The 25,346-nt window shown below is 46.6% G+C and overlaps 1 protein-coding gene across 3 annotated transcripts in view; it reads right to left on the bottom strand.

Moving 5' to 3' along the window:
- CFAP47 (cilia and flagella associated protein 47) overlaps window positions 1-25,346 on the bottom strand; it is a 761,390-nt gene that overhangs the window by 414,907 nt on the left and 321,137 nt on the right. For all 3 annotated transcript variants that reach the window (XM_032799255.2, XM_075059737.1, XM_075059740.1), the window contains exons 42-43: window positions 9,437-9,582; window positions 2,081-2,189 (exon numbers count right to left, since the gene is read on the bottom strand). In XM_032799255.2, the coding sequence (XP_032655146.1) occupies window positions 2,081-2,189; window positions 9,437-9,582 (255 nt within the window). The remainder of the gene's footprint in view (window positions 1-2,080; window positions 2,190-9,436; window positions 9,583-25,346) is intronic.

Below are 25,346 nucleotides of genomic sequence, written 5' to 3'. Positions count from 1 at the left end.
GCGAGGCGCCCTGGCGCCCAGCTGCACCTGAGAGGGCCGAGCCCCAATGCGGGACGTCTATACATCGTGCCTTCTCTGAGGAGTTCCGCCCAGGATGTGGGCGCGAGCTCTCGACTCCAGCGAGAAGGGGGTTGGGGGAGAGAGAATCCCCTCCAGGGAGATGGACCCATCACAGATCCTTGCCCTCGTGACCGAGAATCAAGAGTGACAGCAGGTGGCCCAGTTGCGGTAGCAGCAGGAGCAGCAGGCCGCCCACTTCCAACAGCAGCAGTAACTGGTCGAGCAACTGGGAACCCAGCAGTACCAACTGCTCCAAGAGCTGATCGCCCAGCACCAGGAGTTCCAACGCCAATGCATCCAGCAGCTTGCGGTCCGCCCCGGAGCCGCCCCCTCCGGGAGGCACGAATGGGGCCCAGAGGCCCAGTCCCCCGATCCAGCTGATGAAGATGGGCCCCAGCGACAACCCCGAAGCCTTCCTCGTCACGTTCGAGTGGGTGGCGGTTGTCACAGGGTGGGTCCGCGACCAGTGGGCTGCCATCCTTGCCCCATACCTGACAGGAACCGCTCAGGCGGTCTATCGAGGCCTGTCTGCGGAGGCAGCCCAGGATTACGACCGGGTGAAGGCCGCGGTCCTAGACGCCCTAGATGTGAGTCCAGAAATGTTCCGACAGCGATTTAGAAGCCTGGCTTACCCCAGAGGAGGCCGGCCCCGTATGGTGGCCCAGGAACTCTGCGAGACCTGCAAGCGCTGGTTGCAGCCAGAACATCGAATGGTGGAGGAGATAATGGAGCAACTGATGCTTGAACAATTCACCCACATCCTTCCCCCGCGGGGAAGGGCCTGGGTCCTCCGCCATCAGCCTGCGACCCTGGCCGCCGGCGTTTCACTGATGGATGACTTCCTCGCGGCAGAAGTATCGGTGGGCCAGGCGGTTCGGGCGGCCCCACCGGGGGCAGAGCACCCTAGCTCCGAGAAGGCGGCGGCGCTCGCCCGGGCTGACGGACGAATTGCATATCAGGGGGCGGAGGCCCATACCCATACCACGATAACCCTAGGGTGACCCGCTTGGACCCCGACTCCAGCGGCACGGGGGGGCCCCCGGTACCCTCCAGGGGACAATCCTGGGGCCTGGCTGCGGTCTGGGCGAAAGGACCTGGGGCCCTGCTTTTCCTGTGGGGAGTATGGCCATCTACAGAGGGACTGCCCCCGATTCGAGTGCACCTTTGGCCAGGTCTGTTCAGAGGAAGCCCGTGCCAGTCGCTCTCAGGCCGCCAAGATCACCGTGCCCGTGATGGTTGAGGGAATACCTGACAACAGCCCTCCTCGACTCAGGCTGTGGACAGACGTTGATCCGACAACGCTTGGGTCCACCGGTTGATTCCCGTCTGGGAAAAATCTGGCTACAATGTATCCACAGGGACATCCAACCTTACCCCAGCACCCGCACCCAACTGACAGTTGATGGGGTCACTCGCTCGATGGTGGTGGGGCTGGCGCCGCGGCTGGCATATCTGGTGATCCTGGGCTGGGACTGGTCCAAGTTTCTCCCAGGTTTCCCGCATTAGGTCCAAGAACTCTGAACTGCTTATTGCCCCGCCCTGACCCAGGGCCTGGGCTTATGGAGTATTTGTATGTGCAACCCCTGCTGAAGGGCCTAGACCCTGACCTATCTGCCATTGGTAGCGAGGCACCCTGGCGCCTAGCTGCACCTGAGAGGGCTGAGCCCCAACGCCAGATGTCTACATAGCTAAATATTGATATGGCCAAGCTGAAAATTTACTCTAGTTTACTTGCAGAGACATACCAGGTTAGGAGGGTTGCAAGCCACCTCTAATTTGAAAAATGTCTGGGTAGCAAAAAACAAAACAAAACAAAACAAAAACAATCTATACCATATGACTAAAGGAATAATTTTAGATCATATTTGTTTTGCAATGTCTTTCTAAGGCTCGTTCCATTGTTAAATGGCTCGTCTTTCACACTGTATTTATTTTCCTTCCCCTAAGTGCCAGAGAGCTCAACGCATTATAAAGGATGATGTTTTCCCAAATAAATTTTTCCTCCTTTCATTTACTCTACCTTTTAAAGTACTGCTAATGTGCAGAACATTTGGACTATCCATCGGAAGCAAGCCTGAAGGCAAAGGTATGCCACATGTTCCCTCTACCAGGTAAACAAATTCTCCAACCTGAAACACAGGAGCATATGCATTTCAATTCAGAGAGCAGTTCATGCAGAACAAATTATAAACCATTAAAACAAACAAAAGAAAAACTATTCTAGTAATACAGAAGATCTGACTTATATAAGTGGTTCATATATTTTGAAGAGCCTTTATTTTAAAACTGTTTTTTTAAAGAAGAAAATGAACATATTACAAAAAACCCTATAAGTAACTGTAAGGGTGAAAATTAAACTTGCAAAATCAAATAATTTCAGAATCAAAGTTTCTATAGTGTTAGGGGACTGGAGAGCCCCCATACAGACCGCACCCTTAGACGCTCCTGTGTTCCCTGGTGAGGCACATTTATGCTTCTTGTTTTGAATGTTATGTTAGTATGTTTCGCGTTTTCCAACAGTAAGGGGAGCCATGGTTGAGCATGTCTCGGTATATGCATAGCCTAGAGCAGAGGTAGCAATTATTTTTTGTCAAGGTCCAAATTTCTTTGTCAAGGTCCAGGTCCAGACTCAAGAGAAAATAATAAAAAACAACAATAATGATGATAATAAGTAAATAAAAAGATTTCAGTGTCTGTTCAAAAGTGTCTGGTGGTCTGGATTTGGCCTGCAGTTCGCCTATTGACTACTGCTAGCTTAGAGTATATATGTGTGTGAACAGCTTCTCTGTGTGGTGGAGTGGTGATAGATTCTAGACAGAGGAAAAGGTTCATCTGGGTGTAGCCAGAATACCTCTCTGGACCACCCAGCAAGTAGAGAGATTTGATATACTTGCTGTAATTCTAGCCTAGGATCACATATATAGATCCTGTTGTAATTTTCAATAAATTGTTAAAACTACCTGGTCTCTCTGAATTTTGACTGCATTGCTCTGGGAGATGGACAATTCATAACAATAGTTCAGTTCTTTTTAACTCATCCCACTACAGTTAAATGCCTGAGCTAGGATACCACGAGCCACAAATGAGAGAGACAAAAAAGTATATACTGATCATATGCAGTAGCCATTTTTAAAACCTCTATAATCAGTTGTTTTAAACAGAGTAACAGCCTGCATAGTTCAAATTTAAGGATGAAACAGTTTACATTATTTCAAACTACAGAATTTTTAATATTTTGTAAAGTTTAAAGCAGCTCAGCTATTTGGGGGAAAAAATTTGAACTAGTAACATTTTGTTAGCCAATTCATAGTTCTCTAGTGAAAAACGAGTGGGGGTGAAAGTGGGCTAGTTACATATTCTGACTGTCCTTTAATGTTACTGAACATTTTCTACTTATTTTCTTTTAAATTCAAACCATCACTAATTGAGGGAGTTAAGTTAAGTAACTAATCTGATTTCTAGAGTCATGCCAAAATCACTGATGACAACACTGCACAAACAAGAAAGTAAACAGAAATGTTATCTAGGGAGAAATAAAGGGGCAATAAGTTTTACCAAAATGGAAAGGACATATTCACTGATGAACAAATGGTATTTCAAACTGCTGAGAAGGCCTAATAAAGAATAAATACAATAAAATGCATGTTAAACTATTTGCATACAGTATCCTAGACTGTAGGAACTAGATACCAAAAAACCAAACAAAAAGAATGGTTCGAGGTGGTGTAAATTACACTTCCAAGCAACAGTACGTTCCATGTTGCTGAGGAGAATTCACATCAGCAGAGAGCAGGCAATGTTACCCTCAGAATTTCCACTTTGGGGGTAGCTTACTTCCACCAAAGTTCCATACAGTAGGAATCTATAAACACATTCCTACTGCTTTAGTGACCTCCCCTTACTCCCTGACCTCCTTAAGCTAACATTACCCACTTCTTTGGACTGCCCTGGCCTTTAGTGGCCATGCATGCCAGCAAAAGGAGTATGTAGTCATCTCATATGGCCATTGTCAACCACTAACAAATTATTTGCCACTATAGGCCTACACTAAGGTTTATACAAGCAAAATCTGTGGGAATCTGCTTAGGAACGGGTATGGTTCAGGTTGGTTGTTTACTCTTGGCAGGCAGCAATGAAAAAAAAGACTTATTTAGGTCAGTTGGTCCATCCCTCCGCTGCCAATGCTTCCTGCAGAATGGGCTAAGTGACCTAAAATAAGTCTGTTTTTCATTTTACCTTTACTCACTGCTTTTCAGGAGATTTTTTTCACTCTAGAGCTAAAAATATAGCGTTTATAAGCTTTCTAACTTAGTAAAAAGAGAATTATTCAAATTCCATGGCATTTATCTCCCTTTCCTTGGTTTAAGAGCTCAAACACTTCTTTCTTGAGGGGAGTAAAACCCATGGCAAAACTTGTGTACCACCCACAAATTAATTACCACCCTGGGGAACCAATTTAAACAGAAATTATTCCCTTTCGAGACAATGTTATGGCTCCATAAGGTCCCTGTAAAAGCTCTTGGCATACACAACTAGTTTTATAAAAGTACCAGTTGCTAATGCACCATCCTATTATCATTTTTTCTCTGTCAATTATACCAACATACTTATGTTTACAAAGAAGCTTTCTCAATTCAAAACTTGATTTGACAAGATCTGAAAGTGTTGATTTCCAAGATCTGTAAGGCCAATTTTCTTTTTGCTCAGGCTTTTCCTGATGTTGCAGAACAGTCAGGAGAAATCTTGTTTATAGTGTTTTGAGAAATTTAGTGACTAGTCTAAATTTTTGAGTGCTTCATTTTATAGCCTTAATTTTTTTTTTGTATGAAAATTTCCAAGATTTTTAAAGAAAAATTCCATCCTGTGGAACAATATTGACAGCTATTTGGTGACAGTAGAGAAATGCTGGAAATCAAGAATACTGATGTATTTTCCTGACTTCTGGACAGGATTGTGATCTAGAACTCACAGTCAGCCTTGTCATGTATATAGATTTGGCATAGTTAATCCCCTCATCAAATCTCAAATCCTTGCTTCAAAGCACAGAGATGCTAAAGTTCTTTTCAAAAAATGGTTGGGAAAAAATAGTTCTGAAAAAACTGTTTCTCTCTAGCTTCATACTCAGAAATGATTGCATGTATTTTGCTGAAACTTTACCAAAAAAAAAAAAAATTGCACAAGGTAGAGAGAAAGCATGAAAACTTCAACCCAAATGGTTAAAATTTGGCAGTTATAAAGCAACTGAGAACATGGGTTTACAATGGTACATTTGGTAACACAACAAGCTGTGTCTTTAAGTGCTACATCTTCTCAAAGAAAAAAGAGTAAATGGAAGGTGATTGATGGAGGAAACAATAGATAATCACTGAGTTCCTATTCATTTCCTGTGGCAGCTAGAAGGAAATAAGTGTCAGTTGGGACTGAGCCCTTCATATATCCTTGGCTGGGAGACACAAAATGTAAGTAGGGTATGCACCAGTAATGAACATTACTATTCCTACATTCTGAGCCTGCACACCTGAAGTGGGGACCCTGTCAGAACTTTAAAGGGAGTACAGTTAAAGCAAATTTTCTGTGTTTCATCAAGACAATCTAATTCTGTTCACAACCTTTTGGAAATACCAGTTGATGATTTCCAAGAGAATTAAAGCTCTACATGAAAGAAGTCTTTAAATTGCACAGGAAGGGGGAAAGAGAGTGAATCTTCTCACTCCACAAGATATTTAGGTGGAAAAGGGCTGGACTTTCTAATCACTACACTTTTACAACTATAACTTTATAATGATTATTACTTGCTTAAATAAAGAGTTGGCATGTGAACCAACCCCCAGAAATGAAGATCTAGTACTAAAGGCCGTCTCATTAATTCACTGTGTCAGGCAATACATTTTTTTTCCCCCACAATGCTTGTGAAAAAAAAATCTACATTAATTTCTGAAGGACATGTCAGAGCTTCAATTTTTCTTCTAAATAGCAAGAGGAATATTAAAAATTAATCACTTAAGTTTTTAAAAAGTGTTGTTATAAATAAGTTAAACTTTCATTGTCATTTCAAAAGACCACTACAGTGCCAACAGAAAGGTAAACAAAGAGGTATTTTCACAGTTTAAAAAGCAGCATGCCTAGCTGGTCCAATGGCTGTGGTGGCATATGAGAGGAAAGATGGATTCCAAAACAAGCTAGACTCTTGCTACTGGGTCTTGTTCAACATGAAAGCATCAAAGATGTGATGATAGATGGTAACTGCAGGCAGACTTTGGTGAGAATTCTTCCTCTAGAGAATAGTCACCACTGTAATAACTGATGCCTGTTATGGAGATGAGTATAAGGTAAGTAATAGAGTGGCCACGAATGAGGTGACTGAGTAAGACTAGGTGGAGCAGAGTTCACATTGTATACCTTGGTATACACCACCTAAATGAAGAAACTTGATCTTTACATGACTTCTCTTAAAATTATGGTTTATTAATGATCAAATGGAACAATTATAATATTGCAAGCCTGTGTCAATAAGCACCCCAGTGTTCACACCCTACAAGCTGCTGTAGTAATCTTTGTGCAAAATATGCCTTTTGAAGTATCATTTGAAAACCAATAACTCAATGATCATTAATATTCTAGTGTGATGTATGTACGTATTGTGTATTAGGAGTTATGAATATTTGCTGGAATTATGATAAAGAGTGTGTAAACCAGGTAGGTCGGGGAGCTGTTAAACAAATCTATCTTAGACAAAGGAAAGTATATTTGATTCTCTGACCAGCCCCACAATCAGACAAAGACAATAAAGTTGCATATTTACATGCAAGTAGAAACAGGACTATCAAGACAGGAGGGGGGAGAGAGGGCAATGGCAAGAAACAGAACAATTTGCATTTCAGCAAACACAAGTGGGGGAAGAAAGACCTTGCAGCTTCCTTCATCACCAGACTCCATGTGGAGTCTCCTAACAGCTTAAATAATCTTTGCTTTGAGGTGTAAAGCATTTCAAGGTTTACCGGTCTACAAAGACAAGGGATCTAAACCTGGAGTGATAAGCAATTGAATCAACTGATTGTATACAATATTACTGTATTATAAGAGTGTACAGAGTGATGTCTTTTCTGAAAGCTAAAGACACACTGGTGATTAATAGCATTGTGAAATGTATGCATTAACACTTGGTGAGGAATTATGGATACTCATTGATATTTGGTAGATATTAGAAGGGAGGATGGAGACAATTTTAGCAGCTGCATCTTGGATGGGATTGAAGGAAAATAGAGGCCAGGACCTGGAAAGCCAGAGAAAAGGAAAAGTAATAAAAATGAGAAATGACCAGCTGGTGGACAAGACTGTTAGCTATTAGAACAGAAATGTCTGGATTTTCCACATGTAGAGAAAAAAGTGACAAGGGTTGTAAACAGTCTAGGTATGTGGGGAGAAGGGACAGACAAAAACGATCTTCATGGTACAGCTCGAGTAATGGGGAGGAGGGTGGTGTTATTTACAGCAATGGAGTAAGGTGGAAGTGAAGAAGATTTGGGATGAAAAGTACCTTGGTTTCAGCAATGGTGAGTTTGAGCTAGTCATAAAATAATAACATGAAGTGAGCACCCGTACACTTTGTATTCTGTCAAGTATCAGAGGGGTAGCCGTGTTAGCCTGGATCTGCAAAAGCAGCAAAGAGTCTTGTGGCACCTTATAGACTAACAGACATTTTGGAGCATGAGCTTTCATGGGTGAATACCCACTTCGTTGGATGCATGTAGCGAAAATTTCCAGGGGCAGGTATATACAAGCAAGCAAGAAGCAGGCTAGAGATAATGAGGTTAGTTCAATCAGGGAGGATGAGGCCCTCTTCTAGCAGCTGAGGTGTGAAAACCAAGGGAGGAGAAACTGGTTCTGTAGTTGGCAAGCCATTCACAGTCTTTGTTTAATCTTGAGCTGAGGGTGTCAAATTTGCAGATGAATTGAAGCTCAGCAGTTTCTCTTTGAAGTCTGGTCCTGAAGTTTTTTTGCTGCAGGATGGCCACCTTAAGGTCTGCTATAGTGTGGCCAGGGAAGTTGAAGTGCTCTCCTACAGGTTTTTGTATATTGCCATTCCTAATATCTGATTTGTGTCCATTTATCCTTTCCGTAGAGACTGTCCAGTCTGGCCAATGTACATAGCAGAGGGGCATTGCTGGCATATGATGGCGTATACTACATTGGTGGACGTGCTGGTGAATGAACCGATGATGGTGTGGCTGATCTGATTAGGCCACACAGCACTGTGTGCGACTTTGGCACATGCAGGGCTTGGCTTCTGACCAGCGGCCCGGGCTGGAGCGTCTTGGGCTTTCACAGGGTGCCAGCCCAGCCACAGGCAGTGGGGGAAGGAAGGAGTCTGCCAGCCAAGCTGTTCTCTGCACAACACTAGGAGCAAGATGCACCCTGCTATGGAGGTGGGGGGTGAGATATGGAAGAGCAGCAGGGCTGGAGGGGGTGAAGGGGCAAAACAGGAACTGGACAGTGAGAGGGGAAGCATGTAAAGGGCTGATGGGTGGGCAGCAGAGGCGACACATAACTGGCTGCTGCCTGGCATCTGCCCGCACTCACCAGCTACTGAAGCTTATAGCGTGCAGCAAGTGCTATCTGAAACAGCACGCAGTGGGGGCTGTGCTGATGGACCAGCAAGGGGAGTGGCCGGCCATGCAGCTTTGCCCCGCCACCAGCCTTGCACAACCATCCCCATCATCAGCCACTGGACCCCCTACTCGCCACTGGTGGGTGGGCGGCTGGCGAGCAGGGTTCCGGCCACCAATACTGATGGGGGTTGTCAGAAAATATGGACAATTTGCCTGTTTTTAAGAAAAAGTTGGGACATCTGCATGAGGGCTTAAATATGGGACTGTCCCTTAAAAACGGGACATCTGGTCACCCTATTTCTCAGAAACCAAACAGACATCAACTGGTGATAAACTTTGTGTCTCTACTCATCTCAAAAACTTAAACCAATGACCTACAGATGAAATGAGGTATATCCTGTCAATGTCCAACTCCCATAGCTTTCCACCCCATTCAGAAATAAAACGTTAATATACTGAAAAAAATTCTACCATTAATGTCAAAGTAAATAGCTAAATATTCAAGACTCAATGCCTAAACTGCAGCCACAAAATATTATGTACACTAGAAAACACATATTCATGAATATAACTTGTAATTATTACCCACAACAGCATATGCAGAACTCTCAATTTTGTACACGTTATCCATTTTGCACAAACTGAGACATGCACTTGGTAAGCACAGCTTAGGTGCAAAGTTTTACAAATGTTGTCATAACTGTTATATATGTTATTAACAATGTTACGATATAAAGACATTGACAGAACACACTTCCTATTCTTACCAGGTCATTGACCAGAATGATGGTGCAATAGCGGTTTTCCAGATTAAAAGGAAGAAAGTAAAGATCCAGGTTTGCAGAACTTCTCCCTTCTAAGTACAGTGTGCACATTGGACTGAAGAACTCTTGTAGGTGATTGAATTGATTAACTGCCAAAACATAAGTTAAGTGTTGTTTATACACAGTAACAAAGCCGGTAAAGGCTAAAGTAGCTGTTCCAATACAAAAACATAGCAAGCTCTAATAGCATGCCCTAGGAACTAGTGTTTAAGGCAATCTCAAACCACAAAAACAGTAACACTGCATGCTATACAAAGGTTACATAAACAAATTATGTTAATTCATTCCTTTCATACTTGCCAAACCTATGCATACAAATACATACACACCTTTTTAGTTGCACAGCCGAGAAAGAGCAAGACAATGTTGGATAAACTACCATTCTATATTCACAAAAAATAAAATCTTCTGAGATGTACAGTAGATATGTAAATTACTCCTGCTAGAGACAAGGCTACTGCTTTATACTTTTTTAAATTAATATGAATGTTCCCTCAGTGAGACTAGCTGCATGACAATATGAAACTGGGAAATCCTCAAGCATGTACAGAAACTAAAATGTGCATATTTGCTTTTGATGGACAGTATTTTAAGTATGTTGAACACTATAATGACAACATACAATACACAATGTAATGCGTAATAATTGTTGCATTTTCAAAATATAACACAAATGATTAGATGGTCTTTCAATACTTGACACAAATGAAACTCTTTCCCCAGCTAGCAATGATTTCATTAATCAGGTCTAGAACACTCAATTCATGCTCCATTCTGATTGTGTTCCTTATTCCTGTTTCATAATGGCAATATTTATAGTATATTCAGTGCTCTTCAGGTGGTTCAAGTATTTTAAATGATTACCTGAAAAGAATTTTTAAATATTTAGACTAGGATGTCAACAAGACTGCTTTGGATATCTGTCATATTTCAGACTCGGTGATATATGAGCTCAACAACTACAAAAGACTGAACTTAATCATCTCCTCCATGAGACATTCCCTTATAAGTTGGATGTGAGGGGTGAATCAGACATAGCCAAGTACCCTTAAAGTCTCGTTAGCCCAGAAAATTTAAACATTTAACATGCTGATCTGATGCACACATTCTGGACATAAAGAATGCGTAAAGTCCAATTATCATTCAAGTTTAGCCACCTCAGTCCTCCAAGGCGATGAACTGATTAGAGGCCAGATGTGAAAATGGAGTCAAAACAAAGGGGTCAGAGATAGCACTGATACACATGGTGACAGCTCATTTAGGAACAAATCAGTATTGAAAGCTGACTTCTAGAAAAAAAATGGCTGATGCAAGAAACCAAAATCAAATAGGAACCAGACACACACCACTTTTTTCCCATAATAACAATGCAAGTAAAACAATCTCACTATCCTAAAGTACAGGGCCATCCTTAGGATTTATGGGGCCCTATGCAGTATTATTCAAGTGGTGCCCCTATGCCCGACGGCAGCCCAGGCTTGCAGCCCAGGGTGGTGGGGAGGGGTGAGGCAGCAAGGGATACCAGCCTGCTTCACGGTGGCAGAGAGTCGCAGCTCCCCGCAGAGACCCCCGTACCCTCTCCCTCATGCAGAACACACAGTGCCAACACATTCAGCTCTGTGAATACGGCCCCTGCCTAAGGACACTGCAGTGTGCGCTGGGTGTGTGGGAGCCAACCTGCTGTCATGGGCGAAGGGTGAAGCTGCTGCTTGGGGTGGCTAGCTCCCTAGCCCACCTCTTCTGCCTGTGGCCCTGCCCATACTCCACCTTTGCTCCACCTCAGGCCTCGCCCCACTCTGCCCAGGCCCTACTCTCTCCCCACTGCCTCCCTTCTCTCTTCCCTGCCCCATTCTGCTCACCCCCTCCCAGCCAAATCCATGAACCCAAATGAAGCAAATGACATTTGAAAAAAAAAATCACTCTTCTGCAATTTCTTTCTAAAGAAAATGGAGCATGTTTTCCACTGCATGCCAGATGGTGAAGACTGGACATGCAGAAGGTATCTAATTAAAAGCACTAAACTTGGGAATAAAAAATGTCAGTCGCAGGTTTTTTGATATGCCCTGAAGTTTGTCAGAGATTTATTTGCAAAAACTTTGCAGTAAGGGTGAATCAGCTGTCTTGCTGAATACAACGTTAAATATTATGGAATACATGATGCAGCTCTTCTCTGTTTTACATTTTCTTAATCAGTATTTCTAAGCTGATTTTATATTTTAAATGTACTCTTAACCCTTCATAAAGTAATCATTCCAGATTACTACATATTTAACTCACTGAAACAAAGACATTATTTTAAATTAATCAGTCACAGAGGTTTAGTAAATAGACATGTTTATGAAATTTCACCAACTTACTTTAAAAAATGTTTCCAAAGATTTTAGGCATAACAAAGCATTTTATATCTTACTAGGTACTGATTTTGCTGGAGGGTTCTCTTAAAACTATTTCATCAGATAGTCAGAAGTAAAGAAACGGAAACTCATTTGTCCAGCTATCTGGAAGGAAAGGGGCGTTCTCCCTTTAAGGGCTCTCTTCAGGGGGGGTGGGGGGGGAAGGGGGTGGACAGAAAGAGATGAACAGAAAGGATAGGAAGATTTTGGAAGCAAGTTTTTTTACTGTACTAATTAAAATTAAAATGTGTATTTTAGATAAGGGTGGTCTTCTGAAGTATTTATTTAAAAAACTATGTCTGAAGATCCAAGAATTTAAGGCTAAAGATGATTGTTCATCTAAAAATCTATACAAGGAGTTTTTAGAGATGTGATTTCATAATCTTCACCAACTCACTAATGAAATATTTTTAAAGCAAATTTTAAACTAAGGTCCTGTAGACTAACATGTTCTGAGTAAATATTACAGTAATGCACAACTGTTTTTGCCAGTAAAGTCAGAAACTGACAGTATATACCCGGGGGCTGGCAAATGCCTGTTGAATGGCTTCATTAACAGTCAACTTTGTGCTAATAGGTCTGGCAGGCTGGAAGGCTTTTTCACTCTTAAGTTACTAGATCCTCTCCAGAGTAAAAGTCACCAGGTTGCAGCAGCTAGCTGCGGGTCAGAACAGGGATAGGAAGATCTGGGAGAGTGGATACTAAGAATCATAAAACCATAGACTCATAGACTTTAAGGTTAGAAGGGACCATTATGATCATCTGGTCTGACCGCCTGCACAATGCAGGCCACAGAATCTCACCCACCCACTCCTGTGCCAAACCTGTGTCTGAGCCATTGATGTCCTCAAATCATGGTTTAAAGACTTCAAGGTGCAGAGAATCTTCCAGCAAGTGACCAGTGCCCCACCCTGCAGAGGAAGGAGAAAACGCCCCAGGGCTTCTGCCAATCTGCCCTGGAGGAAAATTCTTTCCTGACCCCATATATGGCAATCAGCTAAACCCTGAGCATGTGGGCAAGACTCACCAGACAGACACCTAGGAAAGAATCCTCTGTAGTAACTCAGATCCCATCCCATCTAACATACCATCACAAGCCACTGGGCATATTTACCACTAGTAGTCAAAGACAAATTAATTGCCAAAATTAGGCTATCCATTCTACCTCCCCTTCCATAAACTTATCAAGCTTAGTCTTGAAGCCAGATATGTCTTTTGCCCCCACTACTCCCCTTGGAAGGCTGTTCTAGAACTTTACTCTCTGATGGTAGAACCTTCGTTAATTTCAAGTCTAAACTTCCTATCAGCTTAATCCGTTTATTCTTGTGTCTACATGATACGGAGCTTAAATAATTCCATCTCTCTTGTATTTATTCCTCTGATATTATTTATAGAGAGCAATCACATCTCCCCTCAGCCTTCTTTTTGGTTAGGCTAACAAGCCAAGTTCTTTGAGTCTCCTTTCATATGACGGTTATCCATTCCTCAGATCATCCTAGTAGCCCTTCTCTGAACCTGTTCCAGTTTGAATTCATCCTTCTTAAACATGAGAGACCAGAACTGCACACAGTATTCCAGATGAAGTCTCACCAGTGCCTTGTATAACGGTACCAATACCTCCTTATCTCTAGTGGAAATATCTCACCTGATGCATCCCAAGGCCACATTAGCTTTTTTCATGGCCATATCATGTAAGCAGAGTCAGGATGAGCTCTACCCTGACATCTGGTGCTGAATTGTGGAGAGTGTGGAAAAGAATTTCAGGGGCAGGTCTTGTTTGCATAGGCACACCAACCCCGCCTAGCATGAGCCCACAGCCACCCAAATGGTCTCTTTGGCTGCTGTGGAATCTCCAGTTTCTCTGTTATTAGGGCAGGAAGAATAAAGTGTTCTTACCGTGATTATGTGAATCAAGGCCAGTGGAACTGTTTTATGATAGAGGGACTCACCATCAACTAAGTAGCACTCGCTAGACAAGGGACATGGGTTCCAAAACCCTGTGAATGGAGAGAGGCTGGGGACAGGTATTTGTATCTCATGGCATGGGCCCCCTTTGAGGGCCTGAAACACCAACTGCGCTGCTTCCTCTCTCCACTGTTGAAGAGCAGAGCTAATTTTGATTCCATTAAGGGTCTAGTTACAGGCTGCTGTGCTGAATTCACTTTGGGCCAATGGTGCACCAGTACTGGGGCTCCCCTACTACAAGCAGAAATCACTAAGAGCTCAAATCACTAAAGAGCTAAAATTACTATGAGCTGAGATCACCAAGTGCTGTGTTAACTAGTGGGGGCGCCTGAAGATATATTGCTAAGCAGCTGGCAGAGCAGGTTGTGGGATGGTTGGAACGGAGCTGAGCTGAGCAGTTTGCAGGATGGTTGGAGTGGCCTATGGGATGGCGAGTGAAGTGTAGCGGTGCAGAGCGGACCAGTCTGTGGGACAGCGGGAGCGGTTCACGGGATGGATGGTGGAGTGGAGTGGCTCATGGTGAAGGCTGCAGCAGAACCCCATGGAGAGGCAGGGCTGTCAGCCTTGGACCACGTACGGTGCCCCCTTAACACTTCGTGTGCCCCTTTCCTCCCCACCTCCCACCATTTCCACCCAGCGGGGCAGAGGGGAGTGGAGTGTAGAACTCTACAGATAAACTTTTGAACTCTGGGGCTGCACTGACCAGGGACAGAGACTTTTGGGTTGTTGGACTTTTAGGTGCATTTTTGGGTTGCTGGACTAAAGAGATTCTTGGGGTGTTGGATTTTTGGGACTTTGGGGTGATCTTTTGGGTGGTTAGACTTAAGACCCTGAGCGGAAAGGGACACTGCCAAACTAACTTGGGGGTGGGTCTTTTGCTCATGGTTTGTGTTATGAATCCTGTTTGTGGCGTTTCCCCAACATAATGCCGCATTGTTTCCCTCCTTTATTAAAAGGATTTTGCTACACTCAGAGTCCATGCTTGAGAGAGGGGAAAAAACGGTTATCCGCCTTTTAGTAACTGTTGTTCTTCGAGATGTGTTGTTCATGTCCATTCAAAGTAGGTGCATGCGCACCGCGTGCACACTAGCCAGAGATTTTCCCCTAGCAGCATCCGTAGGGTCGGCCCTGGCGCCCCCTGGAGTGGCACCACTACAGCGCCCTAAAAAGGGGCCCGCCGACCCTCCACCCCCTCAGTTCCTTCTTGCCAGCACTCCGACAGAGGGGCAGTAGGGTGGGTATTGGAATGGACATGAACAAACACATCTCAAAGAACAACAGCTACTAAAAGGTGGGTAACCATTTTTTCTTCTTCGAGTGGTTGTTCATGTCTATTCAAAGTAGGTGACTCACAAGCCTAACCTTAGGTGGTGGGGTCGGAGATCACTGCTGACTGGTGTACTGCATGGCTGAAGGCTGCATCATCCCTAGCCTGGTGCGTGATGGAGTAGTGTGACGAAAACATGTCGATGGAGGACCACGTGGCCACTCTACAAATCTCCTGAGTTGAGATCTGAGCCAGAAATGCCGCAGAGGAGGCCTGTGCCCTAGTGGAGTGGGCCATGACCAGAGGGACAGGAGCCTTAGCTATGCAGTAGCATTCTCAGATGCAGGTCGTGATCCACAAAGAGATTCGCTGAGAGGACACCAGGAGCCCCTTCATCCTATCTGCCACTGCGATGAAGAGCTGAGTTGAGTGTCTGAACGGCTTGGTACGCTCAATGTAAAAAGCTAACCTCCGCTCCTCATTGGAAGAGTGTGGTTTGGGATAAAACACCGGGAGAAAAATATCTTGACTCATGTGGAACTGTGAGACAACCTTGCGTAGGAAAGCTGAGTGAGGTCTAAGTTGGACCTTGTCCTTATAGAAGACAGTATACAGGGGGTCGGATGTTAACGCCCTGAGCTCCGACACCCTCCTGGCCGAGGTGATCACCACCAGGAAGGCGGTCTTATACAACAAGTACAACAGGAAGCACGAAGGCAAGGGCTCAAAGGGAGGTCCTGAGAGGGCAGAGAGGACCAGATTCAAGTCCTAAGCAGAGGCTGGCTGATGAACATGTGGAAACAGCCTGTCCATACTTTTGAGGAAACGCCCGACGAGCAGGTTCGCAAACACCGAGGTACCCCTTCTCCCGGATGGAAAGCCGAGATGGCCGCCAAGTGAACACGAATCGAGGAGAGGGAGAGGCCCAGTTGCCTGAGATGGAGCAAATAGTCTAGGACAATGGGGATTGGGACCCCCAGCGGATGGTGACCTTGCTGATCCGACCATATGCAGAAGCGCTTCCATTTGGCCAGGTAGGTGGCTCTAGTTGACAGTTTCCTACTACCAAGCAGCACGTGTCTGACCTGCTGGGAGCACTGCATCTCCACTGGGTTCAGCCATGGAGCATACATGCTGTGAGGTGAAGGGACTCCAGGTTCGGATGGCGGAGGAAGCCGCAGTCCTGTGTGACCAGATCCAGGATCAGGGGCAGCATCAGGGGCATCTGAATGGACATGTGCAGGAGTGATGTGTACCAAGGTTGGCATGGCCACACCGGAGCTATCAGGATTACCCGGGAGGGTCCCTGCGAATCTTCAAAATCACCCTATGTATCAGGGGGATCGGAGGAAAGGCATAGAGTAGACCGACCCCCCAAGACTGTAGGAAGGCGTCCGACAGAGACCCCTGACTGCGGCCCAGGAGGGAGCAGAACCATTGGCACTTTCTGTTTTCCCTCGAGGCGAACAGGTCTAACCGGGGAAAGCCCTAGAGCTGGAAAATTGAGCGTACCACGTCCCATCGGAGGGACCACTCGTGATCCCAGAACGAGTGGCAGAGGGTATCCGCCAAACCGTTCTGCTCCCTCGGAAGGTAGAACACCGTCAGGTGGGTCGCATTGTGGACACAGAAATCCCACAGCGCGAAGGCTTCCCTGCACAGGGGAGAGGAGCGTGCACCCCTGTGTTTGTTGATATAAAAGACTGCTGACGTGTTGTCCGAGAGGATGGAAACACAACTGCCGGCCAGGTGGGACTGGAAGGTCAAACAAGCCAGGCGAACCACTCTCAGCTCCCTGACATTGATATGCAACTTGAGGTCCTCCAGCGACCACAAGCTCTGCATTCTGAGGTGTCCCAGGTGCGCTCCCCAACCCTGATCCAAGGCATCTGTTACCAGGGAGAAGGAGGGTTGAGGGGCAGTGAAGGGGATGCCCATGCACACTTTCTGCGAGTCAAGAATCACCGCAGCGAGCTTGGCACCAAGTGGGGAATGACACCACTGAGTCCAAGGGGTCCCTGGCCGGGCAATATACTGTCGCTAACCAGGACTGTAACAGGCAAATCTGGAGTCCAGCATGGTTTACCACATAGCTGCACGCCGCCACATGACCCAACAGCCAGAGGCAGACTCGCCCTGTGGTAATCGGGGCTCGGAGCAGTCCGAGGATGAGCTCGGAAATCGCACGGAACCTGGATTCCAGCAAGTACGCTCTGACGTGGATGGAGTCCAGAACTGCTCCTATGAACTCTATTCATGGTGTCGGAGACAGGGTGGACTCGGCTTCGTTCAAGAGGAGGCCGAGATTGAGAAAGGTCTGCCTGATGAACAACACCTGGATCTCCACCTGCTCCTTGGAGCGGCCCTTTATGAGCCAGTTGTCCAGGTAGGGGAATACCAGGATGTCCCGCCTGCGCAGGAAGGCCGCCATGACTGCCATGCACTTCGTGAAGACCCTTGGAGCAGCTGACAGGCTGAACGGGAGCACTGTGAACTGCAGATGGGCATCGGCCACGACAAACCTGAGGTACCGACGGTGTCGGGGAATTATGGCAATGTGGAAATAAGCGTCCTTTAAGTCAAGGGCGGCATACTAATCTCCTGGATCCAGAGAGGGAATAATCGAGGACAGGGAGACCATGCAGAACTTGAGCTTTCGTACAAACTTGTTCAGCCACTGCAAGTCTAGGATGGGTCTCAGGCCCCCTTTCACCTTCGGTATTAGGAAATACCGGGAGTAGAAGCCTTTGCCCCTGAGCTCCCGAGGGACTTCCTCCACCGCCCCTGCCTCCATGAGGGACTTCACTTCTTGACTTAGAAGTTGCTCGTGAGATGGTTCCTTGAAGAGGGACGGGGAGAGGGGCTGGTGGGGCGGGAGGGAAGAGAACTGGATAGAATATCCCCTCTCTACCGTGCGGAGCACCCAGCTGTCCAACGTGATTCGGGACCAGGCACGGTAGAAAGGGGACAGACGTGACCCAAAGGTAGGGGTGGAAGGATCCAGAGTCTCGATAGGTAAGTCGCCCTCGACCGTACCATCAAATAGGGGGTCTAGGCCCCAATGGTGGTCTCGATTGACCGGATGCCTGGCCAGAGGGGTGGCGTTGGTGACACTTCCTGCCATTTTTGCCCCGCCTGTGCCCCAGCTCCTGGCAAGTCTGAGGCTGGTAGGGGCGTGGGGCTGTCTGTGGCCTAAACTGCCTGCGCTGGGTCGCAGGAGTATGCAAGCCCAGCGAGCGAACCGTGGACCACGAGTCCTTTAGGCTATGCAGATGCTTGTCCATCTTTTCTGAAAACAGCATCTGCCCCTCGAAGGGGAGGTCTTTAATGGTCTGCTGGACCTCACAGGGCAGGCCCGAGACCTGGAGTCAGGCTCCCCGCCACATGACCAGGCCCTTGGCCAGGGTGCGCGAGGCTGAGTCCGCCGCATCTAGGCAGCCTGGAGAGAGGCTCGGGAGATCAGCTTCCCCGCCTCCACCAGGACTGAAAACTCTGACCTCGAGTCCTGGGGAAGGAGCTCCGTAAACTTCGATATGGCTGAACACGTGTTATGACCATATTGGCTTACAATTGCCTGTTGGTTGGCAATGCGGAGTTGTAGGCCTGCCGTGGAGTACACTTTTCTGCCAAAGAGGTCAAGTCTTTTAGCGTCCCTGCTCTTTGGTGTTGACCCCTGAAACCCCTGACGCTCCTGATGGTTGGCCACATCCACCACCAGGGAGTCCGGGGGGGGGCAAGTGTTAGTGCCCTTTAGAGGGGACGAAATAGCTTCGCTCTATTCTCTTGGCAGTAGGGGCCAGTGAGGCTGGCGTTTGCCATAAAGTGCGGAACATATCTACTATGGTCTTTATCAGCGGCAGAGCCACCCTGGATGGTCCTGAGGGAGCCAGGATGTCTACTATAGGGTCCGTGTCCACCTCTATTTCCTCATTTTGGATTGCGAGGCTCTGAGCTGCTCGCCGGAGCAGTTTTTGGAGGATTCGGGTGTCCTCCAGGGCCAGTGCCGCAGCCGTGCCCAAGACTGCTTAGACTGGGAAAGAAGATGAGGAGATTACATGGATCGGCCCTTCCTCCAGTGCATGCAGTCCTTCAGGGTCCTGCGGCACATGGTACTGTGGTTGCGGGGCCGGTTCTGATTCTAAATGCGTCACCGTGACCGGTACCAAGGTCGCTAGTGAGCGGCTTGGCGTATTGGGCGGTGCCTGCTGAGCCCGAACTGTAGCCATTGCCAGTGCCGCTGCCCAGCTAGGGGATGCTGAACTTGGATACGGCACACCCCTGCCCGGCGACGGTGCCGGTGGAGGAGGCAGTTGCGCTGGGGCCATCAATGCCGAGACCGAGGCCGAGCTTGATCGAGGACCAAACGCCTGGCCTACCGACTGATGGTAGGCCCAGAGGATCCAAAACGGCCACTGCAAGGGCAGATGCCATTGCTGCTGCCACTGTGGGTAACGCTGGTGGCTTGCCTCCAAAACCGATCTCCTGCTCCGTGACCAGCTGGAGCAGTAGGAGTCTGCCTCTGAGTCTGAAGTCTCTGAGTACGAGGACCTGAGGGGAGCAGCACCCAGTGCTGTTGGAGAGCAGTGCTGAGGTGGCGGGGAGCCTCTTATCTGGTCTGGTGCCACCTTAGTGGCGCGGTGCAGGGACAGAAGTGACAGCATGACTGGCTTGCCCCTCGATTGTACTGGGGGACGGGCTGTGGTAGGCAACTCCCTATGGTGCGGGGAGGCCGGCGCTGGGAGTCCCATCAAGTCTGAGGCCGCCTCGAACGCCTCCGGTGTCGAAGGGAGGTGCAAGTCTCCACTGAGGTCTGGGGATCTAGACTGGACCAGACTCTACTGCCCTCTCTGTAGTGCGGGAGTCGACGGAGCAGCCGAGGGCTGTAGCCCAGCCTGTCCGCTTGCACCTGCAGACGGTGTCGGCCTCGAGTCCTGTTGGGGTGACCGTTCCCTCACCGGCTTTCTCTTCTTAGCGGGCACCGGCGACGGTGAGCAGTGCTGCACCGAGGCCGACTTCCTATGACCCGACTCTGTCCGGTGCCGGGTTTTAGACAACTTGGGCTGGACCCTAAGTCCTGATGCCAGTGCCAGGGTGCTTCGCACTGAGGAAGACGTGCTGGGCACCGCGTCGGCCGGTACCAGGTCCGAGGGTGGCTGCAGGGCAGCCTCCAATTAGGAGGACTCTAAGTCTTTGAGAGTTCTCGGGCGGCAGCCTCTGCAGCTAGAGCACCAGTCCTTTTGGTGGCTCTCTCTGAGGCACCTCAAACAGGCAGAGTGTGGGTCACTCTTGGGCATGAATTTCCCACAGTCCTTGAAGACTTTAAACCTGGGGGACCCGGGCATGCCCCAGTGAGTGACGAAACTTGGGGGGGGACCCCTCAACTACCAAGAACTATATACAATGACCGAAGTAAACTAACTATAACGTAACAATATACACGGACTATACACAAGGATAGGACACTGCTAACTTGCTATGCGCAAGAGAAGTTCCAGCTAGCCGTCACCGGCGGTAAGAAGGAATTGAGGGGGTGGAGGATCGGTGGGCCCCTTTATAGGGTGCCGTAGTGACGCCACTCCAGGGGGCGCCAGGGCCGACCCCACGGACGCTGCTAGGGGAAAATCTTCTGGCTGGCGTGCATGCGGCGTGCGCACACCTACTTTGAATGGACATGAACAACCACTCAAAGAAGAAATATTGCCTCCTAGAGGCACCCAGGGGGGTGGTATGTAGTTGTCCCAGGTCACTGGGGGGCGCTCGAGCCAGTTTTGCATCGTGTTATTGAAATGGAACCTTTAGATACTGACCTGGCCCTTGTTGCTGCCAACTCAGATGGCAGAAGGGTTACATCACATTGGCGGCTCATAGTCATCCTGTGATCAACTAATACTCCAAGGTCCTTCTCCTCCTCTGTTACTTCCAACTGATGCCTCCCCAGCTTATAACAATAATTCTTTTTATTAATCCCTAAATGCATGACCTTGCGCTTTTCACTATTAAATTTCATCTTATTACTATTACTCCAGTTTACAAGGTCATCCAGATCTTCCTGTATGATATCCCGGTTCTTCTCTGTATTGGCAATACCTCCCAGCTCTGTGTTATCTGCAAACTTTATTAGCATACACCCCCTTTTTGTGCCAAGGTCAGTAATAAAAAGATTAAATAAGATTGGTACCAAAACTGATCCCTGAGGAACTCCACTAGTAACCTCCCTCCAGCCTGAAAATTCATCTTTCAGTACAACACGTTGTAGTCTCCCCTTTAACCAGTTCCTTATCCATCTTTCACTTTTCATATTGATCCCCTTCTTTTCCAATGTAGCTAATAATTCCCCATGTGGAACCGTATCAAATGCCTTACTGAAATCAGGGCAAATTAGATCCACTGCATTTCCTTTATCTAAAATATCTGTTACCTTCTCAAAGAAGGAGATCAGGTTGGTTTGGCTCGAGCTACCTTTTGTAAAATCATGTTGTATTTTGTCCCAATTACCATTGGCTTTAATGTCCTTAAATACTTTCTCCTTCAATTTTTTTTCTCAAGACCTTGCATATTACAGACATCAAACTGACAGGCCTGTAATTGCCTGGATAACGTTTTTTTCCCTTTCTTAAAGATAGGAACTGTTAGCAATTTTCTAGTCATATGTACAATCCCCAAGTTTACAGATTCATTTAAAATTCTTGCTAATGGACTTGCAATTTCATGTGCCAATTCCTTTAGTATTCTTGGATGAAGATTATCTGGGCCCCCTGATTTCATCCCATTAAGATGTTCGAGTTTGGCTTCTACCTCGGATGTGGTAGTGCCTACCTCCATATCCTCATTCATATTTGTCATCCTATTATCCCTAAGCAGCTCATTAGCCTCATTAAAGACTGAGGTGAAGTATTTGTTTAGCTATTGGGCCATGCCTAGATTATCCTTAACCTTCACTCCATGCTCAGTGTTTAGTGGGCCCACTTCTTCTTTCTTTCTTTTCCTCTTATTTAGATGGCTATAGAACCTTTTACTATTGGTTTTAATTCCCTTTGCAAGGTCCAACTCTACATGGCTTTTGGCCTTTCTAACTTTATCCCCACATGTTCTGACCTCAACAAGTTAGCTTTCCTTGCTGATCACTCCTATCTTCCATGCCATGTAGGCTTTCTGCTTTCTTAATCATCTCTCTGAGATGCGTGCTCATCCAGCTTGGTCTACAACTCCTGCCTATGAATTTTTTCTCCCTTTCTTGGGATGCAGACTTCTGACAGTTTCTGCAATTTTGACTTGAAGTAATTCCAGACTTCCTCCACCTTTAGATCCCCGACTTAGCCCTTTTGAAATCAAAAACCCTAGTCACAGATCTATTTTTATTTATCCTTCCATTTAGTTTAAACTGAATTAGCTCATGATCGCTCAAACCAAGGCTGTCCCCTACAACCATTTCTTCTATGAGGTTCTCACTACTCACCAAAACCAAATATAAAATGGCATCCCCTCTTGTTGGTTCAGCAACTACTTGGTGAAGGAATCTATCAGCTATCGCATATAGGAAAATCTAAGCCCTATTATTATTACTAGCATTTGTCCTCCAGTCTGTATCTGGGAAGTTAAAGTCTCCCATGATCACACAATTCCCGTTAGTATTTACTTCACTGAAAACATTAAAGAGGTCTCTATCCATATCCATATCAGATCCCAGCGGTCTGTAGCACACCCCAAGCACTGTCTCAGGGGAGGCTCTACTAGCTTTCTTTCCCAATGTGATTTTTGCCCAGACAGACTGTCTTCTCCATTCCATCCCTTATTTCTTTACAGTCTACCTCATCATTGATATACAGTGCTACTCCACCACCTTTGCCTTTATTTCTGTCTTTCCTAAACAGCACATAGCCTTCAATACCTGTACTCCAGTCCTGACTACTATTCCACCATGTTTCTGTTATCCCTATAATATCTGGCTTCACTTCCTGTACCAGTAGCTCTAGTTTCTCCATTTTGTTACCTAGGCTCCTCGCATTGGTGTACAAACATCTTAATTCTTGCTGTTTGGCTTCAATCACATTCTTTACCCGATTAGGCACAGACGTTCTACTGCCAGTATCACCTGTTAGATTTGTATCTACAGTACCCTTCCTCCATATGTCCATTCTCCTATCCATGACAGTATCCTTTCCTGCTTTGTTTTCTTCCCTCTCAATGTTAAAATCCAGTGTGGAGATTACCTGGACATCTCTCAACCATCTCCCCTCAATTCCTTGTTTAAAGCTCTCAATCAGTTCTGCCAGCCTTTATCCTAGAAGTCTATTTCCCTCCCTACTCAGGTGAAGTCCATCCCAAAAGAACAGTCCTCTGACCATGAATGCCTCCTGGGGCCACACATCCCAAAGCCCTCCTTATAGCACCACTGCCTGAGACATCTGTTGATTGCCATAATCTTGTCACACCTTTGTTGCCCTTCTCCAGGAACAGGCAAAATCCCACTGAAGATCACCTGAGCCTCAATTTCCTTAAGTGTCTTCCCCAGCCTGGCATAGTCTCCCTTGATACGTATCCAGCTTGATACGTTCTAGCCGTATCATTTGTTTCCACATGAAGGACAATCAGAGGATTCTTTCCTGCTTCCGTTATGATCCTCTTCAGCCTCAGGTCCACATCCCGTATCTTAATACCTGGCAGACAGCACATCCTTCTGTTCTCCGGATCAGCTCTAGTTACAGGCCTGTCTATTCTTCTCAGTAAGGAGTCCCTAGTCACGCAGACCTGCCTTTTCTTGGTGGTAGTGTGATTCTCCGGTCTATCCCCTGTGCCCTCTGGCTGCAAGTCCTCTTGATTCCTATTCACCCTTGCAATCCTCTGCAACTCATCCCATATTGTCCTGGGGCTCATGTTTGGTGTGATCTCCCATTGACACTTCCCCTCTCCTTATAGGGAGATAGCTAGCTGGTCTTCTCTTTTTTCTTGCCCTCTCACCTTCAGCAACCGCCTGCTGTGCCCTTTCTTCCACTGTCCACTTTCCTCACCAAGCAGTTTCCCCTCAGAGTTCTTTGACCCTGCTTCTATCTGCAAGTCTGAGCTTTTCCCTTTGGCCTCATCATATCTTTGCTCCATCATCTGCTCGGATTCCCTTCTAAACTCAACGAGAATTTCCACCTGCATCTCCAATCCTCGGATCTTTTCTTCCATCAGCTCTATCAGGCGGCACTTCATGCAGATGAAACTCTTATCAGGTACGCCCTCCAGGATCATGTACATGCCACAGCCACAGCTTCCACATCCAGACATCTTCATTGTGTCTTCCACTGCTTGGGTCACTACAACTGCTGCCTCTGTATCTGTCATAGGCTTCCTACCTAAATCCTGTAAATTTGAGAGACACGAACCAACCCAAAACACCACCAGCAAAACAAACCCCCAACAAGCACCAAGACACTGCTAGAACACTGCACTCTCCCTTCAGTAGCCCGTGTTCCTCTGCTTGTTTCTCTCAGTCTTCCCCCAAATCCCCCTGTAAAGTCCCATTCAAACTCCCATTTACAGCTCTGTTTGCTGGCTCCTGTGTCGCTGCAACTGTCTATGCTGCTGCCTGACTGGCTCGCTACCTTTATAGGACCCCTAGTCAGAGAAGCCCCGCCCCCTAATCAGGGCTCAGCTTCTCTCCCAGCACACTGCCCCTACCAGCCTCCACACATACAAATACAACTACAAATACAGACCCAGTGGTGCCTCAAATTTTCAGGGCCCTACACAGCCACATAGTCTGCGTATGCCTAAGGACGGCGCCGCTAAAGTAGACCCAACAACCAATGTAGTGCTGCAAATGAAGACCTGGCACTTCCAAAATCCATTTTTGCACTTATACCAAACACTCCAATAGTTGAGTGGGCACTTGTACAGTCCTAATAGCTACTGCTTTTTAGATTACTCTGAGGTAGCAGTGCATCTTGAAAAGGGAATGCTCCATGATGTGCTGGAGGGAGCTCTCAAGGATCATACTGAGAAGAAGGTTAGGATGATTTCCCAGATTCTGTTAGCGCCCTCTTCCTGTTGAGACACTGCAAAATTATCCTTGATATAAGTTACTTAACCTTGGGGGCTCATAAAAATATTTCTGAAGAGCAATTACACACATGCACATACAAAACATATTTTGCATCAGTTAGGAGATATTTTCAGAAAATTCTGCAGAGGATACACCTAGCTACTCAATACAAGGTCTCTACCCTTTAACCCGTGGGTTTTC

This window comes from Chelonoidis abingdonii, chromosome 1, assembly GCF_003597395.2.
Source record: "Chelonoidis abingdonii isolate Lonesome George chromosome 1, CheloAbing_2.0, whole genome shotgun sequence".
NCBI lineage: Eukaryota > Metazoa > Chordata > Testudines > Testudinidae > Chelonoidis > Chelonoidis abingdonii.
This window is presented reverse-complemented; position numbering and strand designations above follow the sequence as displayed.